The 19,291-nt window shown below is 41.9% G+C and overlaps 1 protein-coding gene across 2 annotated transcripts in view; it reads right to left on the reverse strand.

The window, feature by feature from the left end:
- Positions 1 to 544: 544 nt before the first annotated feature.
- Positions 545 to 19,291, reverse strand: part of RAP1A (RAP1A, member of RAS oncogene family) — a 42,208-nt gene continuing 23,461 nt past the window's right edge. For both annotated transcript variants that reach the window (XM_072844604.1, XM_072844605.1), the window contains exons 3-9: positions 18,837 to 18,920; positions 15,038 to 15,106; positions 13,375 to 13,431; positions 11,805 to 11,945; positions 6,541 to 6,684; positions 3,433 to 3,548; positions 545 to 1,267 (exon numbers count right to left, since the gene is read on the reverse strand). In XM_072844604.1, coding sequence (XP_072700705.1) covers positions 3,462 to 3,548; positions 6,541 to 6,684; positions 11,805 to 11,945; positions 13,375 to 13,431; positions 15,038 to 15,106; positions 18,837 to 18,893 — 555 coding nt within the window. In that variant the 5' untranslated portion in view covers positions 18,894 to 18,920 and the 3' untranslated portion in view covers positions 545 to 1,267; positions 3,433 to 3,461. The remainder of the gene's footprint in view (positions 1,268 to 3,432; positions 3,549 to 6,540; positions 6,685 to 11,804; positions 11,946 to 13,374; positions 13,432 to 15,037; positions 15,107 to 18,836; positions 18,921 to 19,291) is intronic.

Genomic DNA, 19,291 nt, shown 5'->3' on the forward strand with positions numbered 1-19,291 from the left:
TGCAGATCAGGTAACGTTAGCCAGATTTTGTCTAAAAACGTAAAGCGGCTGTTTGCTTTGTTGAAATTGTATTTAGACAGAACCGACTTGCAACTCCACAGCTTCGTGTCGAGATGCTGACCGTGAGAGATCGTCACGGGCTCCTGCCCGGCGGGTGGCATTGTCTAAACAGGGATTCGACCCTCGAAGTACACGATCGTGTGAAACCGAAGATCATAGTAAAAGTCAGACCTTGATACAGTATTAAACCAAATTTGTACATATAAAAATAATTGTACAGAGGAAGTATTTTCAGCAGAGTACAGTCTTTAAACATTCAAAAGAATATACAAAACTAATTAAAAGTAGCCTTCTGTACTTTAGTGTGCGATATGATTAAATACATCCAACAAGGAGGGTGCGTGAAGACATCGCATCAGCGTTAACGACATACTGGTGGTATTTGTTCTAACAAAATACTTCATCTACCAGAATGGAAGAGGAATTCACAAAAAATGGATAAAGACCAAAGCCTGGAAACCGTAACAAAAACACAGAAACAAAATGAAAATGTACTAAAATTTAATCATTCATAAAAGCTGTAATTTAATCTGTGACAGTAAAACACAAGAAGCAATATTAGAGTTGGTTTAGTATATTATATATTTTTGCCTTTAAAGCCCTAGAAATCAGTTATCCCAGTTTTTTCCTATAAAAGACCCATTTTTCCAAAGCATTATGCACAAACTTCTTTAATTAGAATATAATGGCAGAATGAAAATAATGATACTCCGTAACTTTTAAATATAAAATGAAGTCAATGACTCAAAAAGTTATTTGTTGCAGTGAGTTCAAAGGGAAATTTCAGATAATATATATCTATAGTTATAGATATAAAATATAATGGTGGGACATTTTTAGTGCTTGATGGGGAGAAATTATGATAAAAGGGTCAATATGAAATTTTAATTATAGTAGCAATATCTAACATTTGAAATGCATCCATGCTCCTTTGTATAATCATACACTAGAGTCAATTATATTTATTTTCACATCTGTTAACTGCTATTGCAAAGGAGGAGTACTATTGTCTTAAATTTCCAAGAGATATACACAGAGCAATTTCTTTTTCCAGGGACTGTGTGCAAACCATTTTAAGATCTAAATTCTTCTCATAGTATATAAAAACAGGAGAAGCTTCTTCAGATATGTCATTAATTTCCAGAAGGTTTTGAAGTCGGGAATGCTGGCACTTTCCATTTAGGCAACAGTTCTTCATTCCTGCAATCTAGAAAGAGTAAAAAAAGATGATGGAGGGATGTTTCTCATCCTACCGACGAGATGAATGGTCTCGAGCAAAGGTCTGAAAGCTTCCCCAGACAACTGCCTGCACCCTGGCTTGCAAAAACAGGCAGCATTTCAGCAGGAAGAGCTTATCTTCCTCCAGCACTGGGGTTTGTTCCTACCATCCTCCCAGTTCGGAGGTACAGAAAGAAAAAAGACTTTGGAAACTAACTCTAAGAAACAGGTTCTTGTTTTATCACGCCTGCAGCAGAGCAGTGACAGAGGAGCCGCTGCCCTGTCTTCCTGCTGTGATAACGACAGTGTCCTTCCAACTCATCCGCTGTCCGAGACAGGCAGCCTTCAAGTGGATTTTGAATTCAGCAATAGATGAACAATTTATGGGAGAAGGATTTAATCTTTTGTATTTCTGAGATGCTTTTAAAGTCTAATGAGTTGGAGACCTTCCCGAGCCCTGCTGCAGCTGTAACAAACAGGCAATGCATTGGGAAGAGATTTATAAAGAACGGGGGACACATTTAAGTATTTCAACTACCTAGAGCAGATTTGGGGGCATGGGTAGAAGTCAACATTATGAGAAGTCTCATCAGTAATTGACTGAATGCAGGAACAGCGTTAGCAGTTGCTGATGCTTCAGTGCAACACTGCTGCCAACGCTGGGCTTTGCAGCGCAGGATCCCGGGCTGGAGGGCGAGGGCAGAGCCAGCAGCGAGTACGTCCTCCCCGGGGCTGGGGAAGCCCGTCTCCAAGAAGTCATCCTGGCTGACGCCATACTAGCTAAATTCAGATATATCACCTGAGGAACAGGAAAAGCCACTTGGGACGTACTCTTCAATTTCTTTTCCTAAAGCCATTGTTTCCCCACAACCCTAAGCTATTATTTTCTGGCGTTCAAAGCTCAGGATAAGAGACTCATCAATCAATAAAGCACAAGTCGTTAGAAGCCAGGTTAACTGCATAGTTCCATTTATCCTACTCAATCACACCTAGGCTACGTAAATGGCCATCTACAGAATGAACTTCAGATCTGGCAGAAGGCAGAGAGCCACCTATTTTCAGGAATTCATCCCTGAAATCCTTCCATGACCAGGAGTTTGTCTTAAACGCTGTAGGACAAGGGCACTCAAGCTGCTTTGCCAGTTACACTGCACCTATTTATGAAACTAAAGAACGGAATACAGAGCTTCTGATGGGTCACAGAAATCGTCAGAAGTTGACAGACTGTGCAGCCTAAGGTCACGAAGGCAGAGGCGGCACAGCCAGAACGCTGCGGTGAGTTTGTTCCTCCCGGACTCGTCCCTGCAGGGCCGGGCTGCCCCTCTGCCCCGCTGCGCTCGCAGGCTGAACGCGCTTGCGCTACAGCAACCGTTGGGGACGATCCGCTTGCTTTCCGACCATTGCTTACGTCTAGTGCTGAGATGGGCCAGTTACCCCGCACCTTCTCTGCCTCCGAAGGGTGCCATGCAGCACACTCGTGTGCTAACAGGCTAACAGCTCACCGGGCAGCCTAGGTGACATTGCTGTCCAAAACCTGAAGCTACAGAAATGCTGGTTTCTTTCAGGAGTGCGATAGAACAGCTGTAAGCACACAGAGTGCCCTGCCAAGATACACAGGAAGATTATTATAGCTATGCCCAACCTTGGGGTGGGGGTTTTTTTCAGGGTGGTTTTTTTTTCCTGTGGGGTTTTGTTTTTTTTTTTTTCATTTCTGTGCCATTGAAATCCATGTCCCACCCAAACCAATTTGCAATTGTCCCCAAAGCACCTAGGACTGAGACAGCAGCTGCAGCAATAACAAGTTACACAGATGCTACCAAATTTCAGCAGAGGATAAAAAGGAAGCAAAACTGAGCCATGGTGGCTCAGAGCACGGTGTCACAAGACAGAGAGAGAACCTCAAGAGTCAAAGGAAGTTCCTGCTCTGCTGCCCTCATCAACCCAAGCAAAAGGAGAAAGGGAGAGAAGCAGGTATTCCTCTGCCAGGTCAGTCAGTACAAAGTCCAACCAATGCAGCAGAAAGGCAAGGAATTTTGTATTTGGGAGCAGACAGAAGGAAGAGGAGTGGAGGGAAGGGGAGCAAGTCCTCTCTCTGTTGGGAGCAGCTCATGGTCCGATTGCCTGAGCTGTGGGTGTAATTCAGACACCTCTTACCTGGCTCAGAGCTGCTGCACAATGGGAGTCTAAAGCAGCAGACATGATTTCTTTTTAGGCTTCTTCTTTTCCACTGGTGTTTTTCTATTTATCTGTCTGACCAGGTCATAAAAGATCTGAAAATGAAAAACACAAACTGAAAAATCAAAGTGATAAAACACTATGCAAGTGTCAAAAATTAGGCAGGTTGGCAAGCTGATGCTCTTTCCTGGTGGCTGCAGTCTTATAAATTCAATTAAACTGCTCACATTTACTTAAACATGTTTCTCAAGCAACTGCTTATGGAACAAGAGAGCACGGAGCTCACATCAGCGTGCAGAGCATAAGGGAGCTGTAAACTCACACCCTGCAGCACACAGCTTTCTCCTTCAGGTTGCATATGACCAAAGGCTTCAGAAGAGCATGGCAATGAAATGGCCACAAATCCCTTGCTTTGGAAAAGTGGGAGAAAACTGGGAAATGACCAAAGGTTTTTTAAAAGACAGGCATAATATCCTTAAGGATCATCTTCTCGCTGGTGCTCCCTGGGCTGATGGGTGTCTCTGCAGAGCACTGCTGCACCACCAGCAGCGTATTCTCGCTGCAGGGAAAGGCATCCCTTTTCCTTAGCTTTCACCTTCAAAAGTGGTCTTCATTCAGCCGCTGCACAGGGATGCACTGTTAACTTTCCTCTTTGCCAAACAGATCCGACCTGTTAATCACTTCACCTTTTTGCCTGGTCTAATCTTTTGAGTTTATTAATAAAATTAGCAAGGAGAAGCAAAACATCTGCCCTGAACTCAGACATTTCCAGAAGGGGACGATTACAGGGGCCTCTTTCAGCTTCAGAGACGAGTTTCTTGTGAACGCTTTTGCTGTGAGTTGTTTTCCCAGCAATACTCAACCCATTTATAGCAAAATGAGCTTTGCAAAAATGCTTGGAGCTGGGTCACAGTATTGAGGAGAAATATTTAAATCTTCAAAAAGCTCCACCCTTGTCCTTGTTTACTTTTTTCCTTCCTGGAGTGGCTGACAGCTCACAAATTCTTGTTGATTCCAAGGAAATTCAGAAGAAACAGTTTATAACAAATTGCAACAACTAGAAATTTAAGATTTTCTAGCTATTACTGACATGAAAAAGCACTAGTGCGCAGTTAAATAGCTTCAAATGAAATGAACGTGATGGTGGCTTTATCAAGATCTCATGTAAAATATTTTAAAATACCATTTGATTTGCTCATGCTACTCCTTTACTAAGCTTATTGCTACAGTTTTCTACTGTCAGCCTCAGGCAAAAGTAGCAGTTCATAATCTCCAATGGACACAGCCAAGATGTTCACAAGTGTACAGATGAGATACAAAGAAAAAGTTTCTGTAGGAGAAACCAATTAATAAGTGGCATCTTCTATACTGATGCAAAACAGCTTTCAGTATTTAAGCTTTTATAAGCAAGAGCCAAGATGATCTGAATGTGATTATGATGGGCAAGAGGAGTCTGAATTTCTGAAGGCACATAGAAATTTATCACCCTTTAGCCCAGATTTTAATGAAGTTAGAAAGTCCAAAAGTAGCTAAAAACAAAAAACAAAACCCAGAATAATGCAAACACTTCCCCAGTCCCTGAGCCAGCAGAACCAACAAATAACCAGTACAGTAAGTTGCTTGATTCACGGTGTTTTTTCTCTTTGATTTCCTCAGCTTTTATGCTTTTCATAACCAGACAGCATAAACTGGCAGAAAACCAGAAAATTAAGATCACAATAAAAGCCAAAACTAATCTTCCAGTTAATAATTTTCTTCTCTGTGATCTGAGTCTCACTGGAGGCAGTAGACAGGACAGGGAAATACGGAGACACAGGATTCACACGTTAAGGATGACTGTATGTAAACTATGGGCGTGCATTCGCCCCAGGACAGTTCAGTGTTCTGCCTACTAGAGAATCCCCTTTCCTGCACAGCTCCCAGGAGAACTTTAAAGGCACCTTTGGCTAACGAGAGGTCAGTCTCTGCCACAAACCGTGGAAATACAAATTAAACAGAATTTGTTACACTCCATGGTCATCTGTTCGATGACTGAGCCACTAGTTTCTTCGTTAACAGTCATAGTTTTACTACAGCTCAGACACACACACAAAAATCCCTTCTGGCAGGAGTCTAGCTCAGCGAGCTATATTTACCGGGCTAGATTAGTGCGTGCTACAGCTAGGCTAATCCCAGCCACAGAAGCTGCAATTCATTCAACCTGCAGCTCCCTTCCCTTTCAACCGGGCAGATGCAGTGCCACGCACATCCCACTAGCTGCCAAATTAACGCTGGGTCCAGTCCAAGATCCTACTGCTGCTGCTTATCACACAGCCTCCTAAACGGTCCCAGTTATCTCCTGGCACCAAACCAGCTATGCTCAATGGGGTCACCTTAGATTTTATGGCTGGGAACCTGGCCTCTGTCACAGTCAGATAATTCACAGCAGAGAATAAAAACTTGGTGCCTGATGTCAAGCAGAGCTCCCTCAGCAGAACCACGCTACCTCAGGCAGCAGCAAAAGGCACACTGATCGCAAAGGTGTTTCTCATTTAGACGTAGGGAACTGCTTGGACAGATACATGTTTGGACACGGTCTCAGTAAGCTAGTGCCTTACCAGAGGAGGACTGTGATGGGATGTCTGCTTGAGCAGCCAGACGTAGCAGGAATGTGAAAAGCAAATACTTTCAAAAACAACAGCCAACACTATGCAACATAACATGTAATACAATGAGGCATAATCCACGTTCTGAATAGCAGCAGCAGTTATCTTGAAAAAAGTATACTTTCCAAATAAAGTTTATCTAAGCTAAGAGTCATCCAGTTAACTGGGCTTATCCAGGACCCTCTGCTATTCGTGTCCTCTGAGAGGCTACAGAAAGCACTTAGCTGGAAAAGTCACCCACCCTTTACAGAGAAAAGGAGCAGATCTCCTTAAAACAAACAGAAAGCAGTAGCTAAATAGACTGCATCACAAGCCTTTCTTCGGCTGAGATTTCAGAATCATCCTGAATCTTCCCAATTAAGAAATATATGAAGGACTGCATGCTGGTTTAATGTGGCATTCATGCTGAAGGAGGAAAGACAAGGGAACAGCTGATAGTTACCTCATTAACGTTGATTTTAGACTTTGCAGACGATTCTAGAAAGGCACAGTTACACCACTGTCTTGCTAAGTTTTGACCCTGTTCTTTGCCGACTACACGCTCTTCCTCCAGGTCACATTTATTGCCAACCAGAATCATTGGAACCTAGAGAGGAGACAAGCGAGAACAAGAGATGCATCAGCAAGTTAACGTACAACGTGGACTGTAATGCTATGGCTTACAAAGGCACGTGAGGAGGGGGGTGGAAAAGACAATATGGACAGTATGAAAAACAATAAAAATCAGAAGTTCAGCAGAGCTCACAAACGAGACTGGAATTTAGACGCCTGCTGGGAAAGGGTTGAAGAAAGTCGATACTACAGACACCCTGGTTCACTAAGAATTAAACACATGGAGGACACCGTAAAACCAAACGGTAATATTTCAGCACAATCTTAAATTAGTAAAGATTTATTTTCTGGTCTCTACATCCAACACCATTCTAGTCAAAAACTTAATTTACTACTGAAATGCATTTCAGGACTTTCATGTGACAGTAGGCTGAAACTGCCTGCCAACTTAGCCTATTTTAGGCAACAGAACGTACAGCATGTGTTTTAAGACATACATTATATGTTTCAGCCCCTTTGACCTGCCTTGTCAACCTGTTGTCAAGCCACACAACAACAAATGGAAGCACCTTTGAAAAGCACTGCCCTGGACACGGAATAAAAAGGAATAGTCCTGTGCAGCTAAGTATTCCCACACAAGACCATCTGCCTTTCTCATCTCAACACAGTATCAAGCTTACTGACATGTTTTGCATACACACAAAAAAGAGGATGTTCACTGCACAAAAGGCACAAGCACTGTGCTCGATATTTACTGGTTTAGAATAATTAAAATTTCCAGCTAGTGACCACCTAGCAGCTGAGCTCCTGAAAGGACACCACTTCCAATAAATAATCTCATGCAATATTAAAACAAACATTCGATACATGTTCAAAAGATTCATCTTACACCCATGACGCAAATACAGGCAAATCATTTGTTCAAGCCCATGATGAAAGGGCACCTGCCCCTCTCCTTAAGCTGCTGGCTTTCTAAAGTGTCTGGGTGAGTCACCTTCTCGCTCCTTCATGAGGAAAAAAGTGCCTTGGGGAAACCATATTCCTTGTGACATTTCCTACAGAAAAACAGAGAAATTTAATACTGTAGGAAAACGACCTTGGCTGTAGTAAATGCTCATTACCAATGTGTTTGCGTCAGGCTGCACCGAAAGGAGGGGTCCCTCGGCTGGCCCAGCCCTCCCACAAACGGCACAAGGGGCAACAGAAGGGACGGGGTCTCTTGCTCAGCCGTAGCTCGCCGGTTTCTCGCAGGGGCTGCCACTGTATTTGCTTGGTGCAGCGTGGAGAGCCAAGTGTAATCCGTGCTTATTAAGTTATAAATCCGTTTGTCTCAGAAAGTAGCGGAGTAAGTGTTGGTGAGTGTAAGCAGCAGGAGACCTGCTCTTGTCAGTTACGTTTAGATACCGAGTTAAAACTCTTTCGGGAGAAAGAAATCAGGCAAAAAGATAGATTAAAAACTAAGTACTAGTTTAAAGTACTAAGACATCTTAGAAATAACGTCCTGCTATATAATTTCAGAAGGCTTTCTCCGGTTCTCAGGTAGTCTCTACCACGGCTGTAGCCCACCAAGATGTCACAATAGGTAGAAAAGACCTTAAACAAGCAAACAAGAAACATCCAAAGCACCCAAAACCACTCCGTAACCAAAACTACCTACCCTCAGGTGCCATTTCCATACGTACAAGACGATGAGATTACAGCGCAGGCCCAGTTGCTGCCTGCCCCTCCTGCAGGACCTTCCCCAGGGGCCGCAGAGCTGGGGCACCCAGCCCAACGCTGCACAGCTGCCCTGCTCCAGCCCACACATTCCCCCAGCCAGTCTGCAGACAGATACGCAGTTCAGGACTTTCTACGCCTCAGAATTGTGGGTTACGTATAATTTTGAAGTTTGCTTTTACAACCTGCATCTCATAGATCTTAGGGGATGATACAGCCAGAGCCAAGGTGGATTTTGAAACGCGAGACCGCAGCAAGATCTGCAGGACACACTGCAGTGCTCTGCATGCACACACCAGCGACAGCATCCTGTTTCCCTTACGCTATGTAAAAGTAGAAAAAAAAACTAAAGAACTGCTGATAATGGGTGTGCACCCCACTCCATTTCCTGAAGCATTTAATTCTTTGAACAGAAAATGAGTACTTTCCAGCTGGAAAATAAATCATTATCCACTTCCTGTGGTAATTTACACCACACTGTACATTTTTTATCTACTTCAGTGTTAATACGTGTAGTCTCTTCCCGATTCAACTACGCTCAAGATTAATTTTTGTATTTAAAACTCACAGCCACAGTGATTAGAAAATTATCACATTTTTATTTTTGAGAAATAAGTTTTACTTATTACATCAGAAACCTGAAGTCACAATACAGGTGAGGCAAATCCAAAAAAGTTTATTTCACATCAGAGACCAACAGTGTATTTACAACTATATCAGCTTAATCCCATTCTTCACAGTTTTCTAGATAGTTAAGAGAAATTTTCTCATACCAAAGCAAGAAAATGTGTTTTGAACATGTTCAGCAAAAAAATCAAGTATATTAAGATGTGAAATAATAGGGAAAAAAGTGATACTTGAATGGGTAAACAGAATAGGTTTGAAAGACATGAAACTCTGTATAAGGTTATTTCAAAAGGTAGCAACTGTTGATCATCGAGCCAAAAACGGAGTTTGATGAACAACTAGGTTTTGATAATTTACTATTTCATGTAGAAGACTGGAATTTAAACTTTGTTAAACATACATAATTTAATGGTTTAAGTTTTGGGACTCTAAAACACACATTCTGAAACTAAATACAGGAAGGAGTGCATTTTCCTAACTCAGCAGAACATGGCTTAAATGTTCAAAAGATTCTCAGGCTTGGATTCAACAAGTAACATCCCCCTAACACAAAATAAATAAATGCATTTTAATAATTAAATCAAATCACTGAAGTAAAAACGAAAGCAACGGTCTCTATTGTCCAACGAACTTGACCAGCTTACGGTGCAAATTCCCCTCCAGCAAGTGCAGCTGAGCGAAGCACTGGGCTCTGACCGAGAGGCTAATAAAGGACTCGTGTTAGCAGGGATTTATGCAAGCATAATCCCTACCTAAATGAAAATCAGTTTTGCATAAATAGACATTCAGCTTGTTAAACCAAGGAGGGAACCAAAGCCATTCAAAACAAGGTAATCAGGATACGGGACAATGAAGATCCAAGAGAAAGAAACAGCCCTGAGAGGTTGCCCCCGGTCCGCAACAGCGGAGCTGCGGGCTGTGCTCATCCCACCCCGCCACACTCTGCTCACTGCTCAAACTGCATGTCCCGGAATGGCTATTTAAATACAACACACAGAGCTTACCTAGGATTTGGCCTAAATACGTGTCCCAGCCCTGTTTACCGATCACCACCGCTCCCCCAGCCGCAGGAGCGGCGTAAGGAGATAAGGGCTGCGAGCGGGAGGCTGCTGCTGCTTCCACAGCTCCGCTGGCGAGCCAAAAGCGGCTGACAACCCAAAAGCAAATCGACATCAAAGGCAGCGGCTACTTTCAAGCTGTCAGTGGAAAAAAAACATGCAATCTTTTTCACACTCCTCAGGGCAGGCCCTCAAATAAATTACCAACTGTTAGGCAAAAAAAAATTTATTTCAGCTTCTTCTGGAGGAAGCCTACACAGAGAGAGAGTTCCCACATGGCTACCATGGCAAAAGCCACCGGCAACCTCACCTACATCATACGTTTAGAAATTAAAAGCCCGCCAAGGAGTTCCAGTTAGAGGAGTTGGGGCCCAAACTGGAAATACAGTAAATGGTTTTCTTCTGTCAAACAGGACTGAATGCAAACTATCTTAATGTAATTTTTCCTTATCTTAAAAAGGGATTTGAACAACCAAAATTACAACCTTGCGTCACTAGCTAAGACTCTTTCAGAGTCTTTTAGTGATTTAATTCATACAACTGCGTGATCTCCTTTGGGTTGCGGATTTTGTCAAATGACAGAAGGAACAAAGAAAACTGTCGAGAGTTTAAAAGCCTCGGACTGTGAGGGTGGTCCGCAGAGTGCCACTGCCATTCACAGGGACAGGCACACCCGCAGCGCAAAGCTGAACCCTCCTGCTCACACACGCGCGTCACGGGCGCGACAGACCACAGCCACAGACCCTCAAACATCCTCCTTTCCTTCAGAAAGGGATAAGCACATTTTCATACGATAACCTAAAACCCTGTAAAAGTTTTGGTTCTGATGGATTTGAGGGAAGCAGAGCTCACAAACCAAGAGACGCTGCACAGCTACAGTAAGGGAATCTCTGCTTCGTGCAACAAGATGCAGGACTACTTAACCTAATGAACAGCTCCGGCAGCAACTCAACAGGCTCCCACCCCGCCTCCCCAGCCCCTACTGACGCTGCCCTCGCACACAGAGAAATGAAAATAAAGGAACATTCAGCGATTTCCCCAAAAAAATGCTATTAATACTAATGACACTTAAATTACAAAGCACAGTTTGGTCAATAAGCTGAATACGTCCTATTTGCAGTTCAAGTTCATCAACTTGGATCATGACCCGTACACACGTGAACGGCACAGAGGGCACGGCGTACAACACCGCCCTGCTGCAGGACTCGAGAGACTTCACAGCCGACCTGCAGGAAACGTCACGGCTTTGTACTTCAATTTCCGCTTCATACATTTGGGAAAAGCAATGTTAGTCTCCATTTGGGAAAGGCAACGTTAGTCTCCATTGTAAGACAGCTGTGGCTCTATTAAGAACATCATTACCAGTAAGTTTGACTATTATTTTTCCCTAACTTTGAGGGAAATAAAGTACCGCTAAAGCACGGTGAAAGAAGAAAATGCAAATACTGGAAAGGAGTTAAATGGAGGGGGCGGGGGGGGAAGAGAAGTTGTTTTCAATCAACTCCCACCATTTCCGAAGACTGTTAGACTTCCAGTACCTGTGAAAATCTGGCTTCATTATGCACCTTAGCAGGTGTTGGATCTCAAATAACAACACTGAAAATAACAAACAATGCTAAGGAAACTTACTTCAACACAAAACTTTGCTATACAGCAAAGAATATTCTTAGAAAGAATTTTTGCTCACAAATCCCTGTATGTTTACTTACAAACACATTTTAACCATTTGCAGAAGAAAAAATATTCTACTTACATCTTCAGTGTCCTTAACCCGTAAAATCTGTTCCCGCAGGTCCTGTAAGTCGTTAAACGTGGACTGTGCTGTTATAGAATATACTAGTGCAAACCCCTGACCATTCTTCATATAGAGATCCCTCATTGCTGTAAATTGCTCCTGTAATGAAATATTTTAAAAAGTTATTAGCTAGTGAATGCAGCTAATGAACATTTACAAAGGAATACTTTTATTGTAATGGAGACAAGACTATAGTACCGTACAGCATGCATTTACATTTTTACCCCTTACAGAAATCCACTGAAACATGCAAATTTAATAAAAGCATTAACACATCTCTTTCCCTTTGTTTTTTTCCCCCCCTTATAGAGAAAAAGGCTTCCTGAAAAAAAACGGAAAAAGATCAAGAGCAGCAATAAAAATATACCCGCAGACAGACTGTTGTATGCCCCAAACCATAATACAAGGTGCTAGGATTTGGCTGACATATTTTGTAGTGATCTGTCATTTATTTTCTGATATGGTGTTAAGTACGAGTCTGCCATCAGACCAATTCCCCAGACAACAGATATGGACTGGAAATTCAATTTCTCCTCTAACACGGTATTGAAACAGGCCTAGGTGTCACACAGTCACGATTTATTGTGAGCACGACTGCGTGGGAAGGCACTGCCTGATCACCTCTGAACATACGCAATTACATAGTAGTCATCCCTAGCATGAAAATGGCATAAAGGTTCAATGCAATGAAATGCAAGAGCAGGCTGGAAAATCTGTACCAGATCAGAGCTGCCTTTGTCCACGTCTGTGAAAGGAAGCTTTACCAGAACCACGTAACAATTATTTCTGCTTCCACGCCTTCGCGTTGCTGTTGATAATTTTCAAAGCTTTCTAAATAAAACTAGCTTTTAGGAAGCATGTCCTCCCCCTGTGCTGTACACTCAACTATTACAAGGTCTATTTACTTAGTGACAGGACTTTGCATGACGGTAAGTGACACTGGCATGGCAAAGGGAGCCGCTGCGTGGCCCCGGCTGCTCTCAGGCTGGAAGGACGACACGGGCCTCCCGAAGCAGCACAAGGCAGCGCCAGGGAGGTGCCACCTGCGTAGAGGAGTATTCCTTGACAGGTACAGAATCTTTACTGATAAAATCCTCTCCACGCACGCTGATGTGACATGCTGGGAGGCAATCCCTATGCATTGCCTGGAAGTGGCTTCCATCTGTGTCTGTGTATTCTGGCCACTTGCAAAATTAACATGTAAAATTATCCCAGATCAGCATGTCGATAGCGAGACAACGGTGGGTGGCAGGGAAGAGGCGAGTGGCACAGGGTGCACCAACCTTTGCGTCCCAGCACTGGGGCACCAGCTGGGGAACGGGTTCACAATGCTGCTGGCACGGCTGCAGTAGGCTCATTCACCACACAGGGTTTTGGGTTATTTAACAAAACCATTCAATTTAAATTATTGCAGCTGATTTATTGTTTTTGCTTGGGCAGGATTATTATACCAGTATTAAGTTCTACTCTTAACATCTCACCTCACTCTTAACAAAGAAACTCCATACCAATTGGACTTTATACTTACTGTCCCTGCTGTATCGAGGATTTCAAGCATACACTGTTGACAGTCTACTTCCACTTGCTGGGGAAAAAAAGGAAGAGACAAATGCAGTTAAAGCTACAAAGTCTGAAATGGGACAGGCAAGAGGAATATCAGCTTAATTTTCACTTCTGCCACAAAGACCTCTGTAAGAGAGCCAGCCACGTGCACGTCCCCAGCGCTAAGAGAGGCACTGCTATTAGAGGATTAATTACGCCCCAAGCCAGGCATTTGGGTCAGCTCACTTATGCTCCAGGACTCTGTTGATTATAAAGGCCTAAATGAGCAGCTCATTGTAAACATCTCAACTTAAGTGAGATAAAATCCCCTCTTACAAATCAAAGGACCTTAAACTTCAATTTTTCTTTGCTGCTGGGAGAGAAGGGAGTAAGGAAGAAAAGAAAAAGCAAAATATTTATTTTGCTTTAAAACTGTGATCCTCACAGTTAGGCTTAGCAAGTCTTCCACTCACTGAGAAATGTCTCAGATCCAACGAGGCTAATTCCAGAAAAGTCAAATAAATTTAACAGCAGAACTCATGCCACAATTTACATTTAATTATCACAGGCACAAATGTGAAAAGTTTTTGTTTTCTGTTTTGGTGCCTTTAATTATGGTAACATTTATGCTAATCTGTAAAACAATGGGTTACTTGACATCAATCAAGTGAAGAAAGCAGCTCTGTTGACAGAATTACGTAACACAACAGCGTCAGGGATCCTGACAAGGACTTTTGCTCAGCAATTACAAGCCTGCATCCAAAACGGCTGTAAAGAATTTTATATGCCTTCAAACCAAGCAGAACACATTTGAACTAAATGGCAAAACAGCCGTTCCTAAAAGAAACAACAAAATGCAATTGCTATGCTACAGAAATATAACCTACTGTGACGCATGGTGTATATATCCTCTATAATAACTTCTACAGATAGCATGCACATAGCAAATATTGGTATCGTTATGTTTTGAAGTAATAATTATATGTCAAATTGCAGCAAACAGATCTGAGTAACAGCCTGACCCTAGGCTGAGCTGTTCCTATCCCCATGCATCAAGGAGAAGCACTGGCAGGAGGATGGGCGGTACACTGGTCTGCCAACCACCACAGCTCACACCCCAGTAAATGAACAAGTGGAAATTGGTGATGGTTCAGGAAAATACACCAGACTGATCTCTGGGCAGGTGTAATAACCTCTAACGAAGAAACAGCCAAACAGTGGAGAGCTGCAGCCTCAAACTGCCTCTACTTGAGTCATTGGAGATTTAAAGTGAAAGTTCTTGGTGGTATGGAATAACAGAGATTTAATCCTCCTGTTAAACAGAACTAAGTTAGGGAGTGGTCCAATTAACAGCAAAATTTGTCATTCCCTGATAATTCAGTTTTATAGTAGCTGATACAATTTGTCTGATTGCATTTGTCTGATTGCCCTAAACTAGTAAAGTACTCTGTAAAGCCAAAGGAAACTATCTGCATGAAACCGTTTCCAAGACTGATGCTCTTCTACGCACCGCCTTCCTGCTGCAGTTTCATGCAGCCATGACATCTTCTCAGAAAAGACCCTTTCTCATTCTGATAAGCTTGTGTTGCATTATTAAAAAGAAGCAAGCTCTATGAGACTTGAAAGAAATAAAAATTATGTTCTTTTACCTTTCTGTATGAATCTTCTATTGTTGGGTCATATTTTTCAACAAAAATTCCCTGAACAAACTGTACAGTCTGGGGAGAAAGAAAAGAAGAAAAAAAATTAAATGAACTGAACACGACCAGTAACATTTACCAAGAAGCACTTTATGAAAAAGTAACACAAAAACTACTCAACACTGCTGTTAAAATTCAATAGTGGGGAGCAGAGAAAGAGACATCAAATTTTCAATTTTCTAAAATAAAATTTGCATAGTTTCTGGTGTTTTAAGAATCACTTTATTCAAGCATGTTTTCAAAACTTTTTTGAAATGTAAACTGTTTGGTCACTTGCTTTTTCATAAAATATGATATCCTCAAAAATGCCTTTACTTCAGTGCCTGCGACTTTAGAAGAATAAAAATCACCAAATATGGAAGACTTGAAATTTAATCAGAAGAACTGGCAATCTGTACACTGTGGAAAAGCATACTGTGGAAAATCCACATTTCAATTCAAATCATATTAGAGTCACAGTGGAGCTACTCTGGATTACATGCCCAGAGCACAGACGTATTTCAGAGCAGCAAGCTACATCTGGAGCATCTCCAGGTACTCAATTTGTATTAAACCATTAAAGAAGGAGACATCATTCATTTCAAAGAGGAAGCCTTTCTTCCCCTATATAATTATTAAAGCAAATCTACTCTAAACCTTTCCCATCAAGTTGTCATTCGGATGTGGCCCATCTCTGGACATCCAAGCTCTGTACGTGGCGTGCTTTGGCTCCTGCCGGTCTGCAGCTCTACTTGTCCTCTGCAAGACAAAGCTGCTTTTCCTTTCCGCCCTGCGTCCCCCTGCTCTTACCTACAGTAATCTGCAATAGCATAGTAATGCAGCACAGGAGCGTCCAGAGGTGTGGCTGATGGTTGTAAAACAAGGTGGTGTTTGTTTGTAAAACTAAGCACCAAGATCCCAGCACTTAATTTTGTCTCTTTTAAAAAAAAAAAAAAAAAATCAACAAACACACCAACTATCTTTTGCCATCTGAACTTTCCACAAGTTTTTAATACAAATTCTGCGAAGTCACTACCTGTTTGAGAAGCCGTATTTTGTTTGGACAGAAGGCTGAGATTTTACTGCAAGAGGGTTCACATTTGTCACACAAGTACTTGCAAACTTTCCGGGAGTGGCATATGCCAGATACAGCGAGATGTTCTGCACGTATGCTGGAAACCAAGCAGTTCCTCATGCTTGGCTTTCTTTTTGTACAAGAATAAAAGATTTCTAGTACTACCTCATTTAAAAATCATCTTATATCACTAAATAAACCTATTCTACACTCTAATGATCAAAGCCTTGCTTCTCCAATATTTTCTTGCCACACTGAACGGTTGACCCAGTCTGCCTTTCAGCTAATGGATCTCACTAAAATCATTATAATAAGATACCACTATTAACAGGGATTACACTGTTATACCAGCAATGGAAACCAACAATAAGAACTGTAGATTACAGATTATATTTTAGGATTCTTAGCACAGCTACTAACCAAAGAGAGTCCAAAGAAGGTTGCTATTTGCTAGGAGACTAACATTTGAGCGCTGAAGTCAGTCACATCTGTACCACCCTGTTCTGGGAACTGTGTTTGTGAACCAGCCTTCAACGTGAGAATCTCACGAACCACACACAACATTTCATCTTTCCACTGTAACACTCAGAGTCTTATTTTATGTCTGCAAATACAGTACTGGTCTGAAAGAAAATTAAATGGACCCATGTATTCTCTTCTCAAATTGTTTTATTTCTAATAAATCACTGTTCTAACTTTTGTTGTCTCAACTGGTGCTTGTGTGTTCACACAGACACCAATTACATACAATCATAATTACGATTATATTCAACTTCATTCATAACCTATCTTACTATGTAATATTCTTAATGTCCGATGTACTTTACTTTTATTGATTATAGGAGGAAAGAGAGGCCAAGGGAGAAGATACAAATCTGGGGTTGTTTTCAGGTTATGCATGGATCCAAGACTTTTATAACCTCCTATTAGTTTGGGGGTTGTGTGTCCAGCTTTGGTTTCCAGTATTATATAGGACTATGCACAACTGGGTACTCTTGGAAATACTGTCTACCCACTGACACTCCAGAAGATCTTTTACTCTCATTAGAAATGGGGAGTAAACTACTGTACAGGGAACACTTATAAAGAAGTTGCAAAATAACCATGCCTTAATAACTATGAAGGGTTTTCTGCTATCCTGTCATCATTACCAAAAGGCACAATCAGCATCATATTGGCACAGAAGAGTTAAAACGATAAGAAGGATTTGCAGTGAAACAACGCCATATTGTAATGAAAACACAGAACTGAAAAGGAACACCAGCCTCTTTGTTAGACATTTTAGTTTATACAGTTCGAAGAAATAGATTTTAAAGTGACCTCCATATTATTTTAAATCCCACCTTGTAACCTCTCCTTGCTAATGCTTGAAATAAGTAGACAGCCATCCTGAAAGCTAAATATTATTCACTCTTAGCTGCTAATTGGCACTTATTGTGTCCTGTTATAAACATAATGGATCAATGTTGCATATGAACTACAATATATGCTTACTTAGCACCTAGACCGTCAAAAAGAATTTAACTTTTGTTTACCAGACTAAATATTCGCATTTCAGCCTTTAAAAAGGCCAGTGACGGATGCTGAATCAGACTTTACATCACAAATAAGGAAATTCAAGTATGTCAGATGCTGAATAATTTTTATGTACAGCATATTAATAAGTGCCCTATTTTACCTAGTGAGCCTTTCAACATTACATAACAAAAGCAAGATACTCAATCAAGGGCATGCGGGTGGAAAAAGTAATACAGATTTGCTTAAGTTGCTGTGGAAGAAGAGAGTGTATCAAAAAAAGTTTACACCTACGTCTCATGAAGGTTAGGATGGGATCCCTGAAAGAGTACATCAAATTTGATACATAATTGAATAATCTTTCCTCTTATTCATCTGGATTCTGCAGGTGATTTACCAAGACCATTAGCAGCCCGTTTCAGCAGAATAAACAACGGTGCAAGAAGCAGCGTCTACGACATGAACGGCTGGTCAGCTATTATCATCTTCTGTGAAAAGGAACACGGTGTAGTTCCTTGTTTTAGATAACTTTACACTTGACCAGTTCTTTGCCTTTCTTGTTGGAGCGAGCTGCTTGACTGATTTGTGATAAACAGGTGACAGAAATCTCTCTTACAATGCTTTACTATCAACTCTGCTATGTAAACCTCTTATTAGAAACAACACAAGTACTTCAGGAGTGCAAAGTGTCATCAGTCTGCTTATCCCTCTGCACTGCACACGTCGGAGGTGACTTCTCATTCTGCCTCGTGTTTTCAGTCCAGGCTGCTCATTCGGGTTCTATCCAGGATGGAAAACACACAGCCTTCAAGGTATGCAAGGCTGCAACCATTGCCAATTCACTGCCATGCACAGCAAGATTTCATTCCCTGTTCCACTGTAGGTTAGGCTTTTCATACTTAGATACAGACATTCAGTCTGTATTACAGTATTATACCCACACGGGAAGCAGAAATGAAATGCTAACTATTGTAGCGGCGATTAATCGCCTGCTGCTTCTCCAAAAACGTGACACAAATTCACTGATATTTCAGCAGTGTAACAGTGGCTACATGGAAGTCACTCTGCATGTTAAAAGTAATACAAATATCCCAATGCGTTTAATGAGCATTGTCTGCAATAAGATAGGCCAATTTTGAAGCTTGTGTATCGGTTGCAGAACTGCTTCCCAAAACTCACCAAAGCAGACTTCCCCACACCTCCTGAACCAAGGACCACTAGCTTGTACTCACGCATGGTGTGGTCTGTTCAAATAGCGACGATCTGGAAAGCAGGAAAAAAGCCAACTGTTAAAATCGTACCTGCACATACAAGTTTATGACACTGTCTTCTGAAAGTAGCAACACGCTTCCCTTCTCCAAATACTCCCGAGAACAAAAATCTCCTCAGTAACAGCTACAGTTTTTATTTTTCCACCTGGGCACTCAAATTTAGATGGCCGCTCTGACAGCCCCAGTTTAGATGCGACGCCCAAAGCCAGACCTGTGAGCCTGCCGGTGCTCGGAGAGGAAGAGGATGGATACACCATGGTACAAACACAGCGCAGCCACACGTGCCCACTCCCAGCTGCACTGGGTAGCACAAGCTCTTGCTGCCCGTCCTCTGCGTTCTCAGCATTTTATAGCTTAAAACAA

This window comes from Ciconia boyciana, chromosome 23 (assembly GCF_034638445.1).
Source record: "Ciconia boyciana chromosome 23, ASM3463844v1, whole genome shotgun sequence".
Classification (NCBI taxonomy): Eukaryota; Metazoa; Chordata; class Aves; order Ciconiiformes; family Ciconiidae; genus Ciconia; species Ciconia boyciana.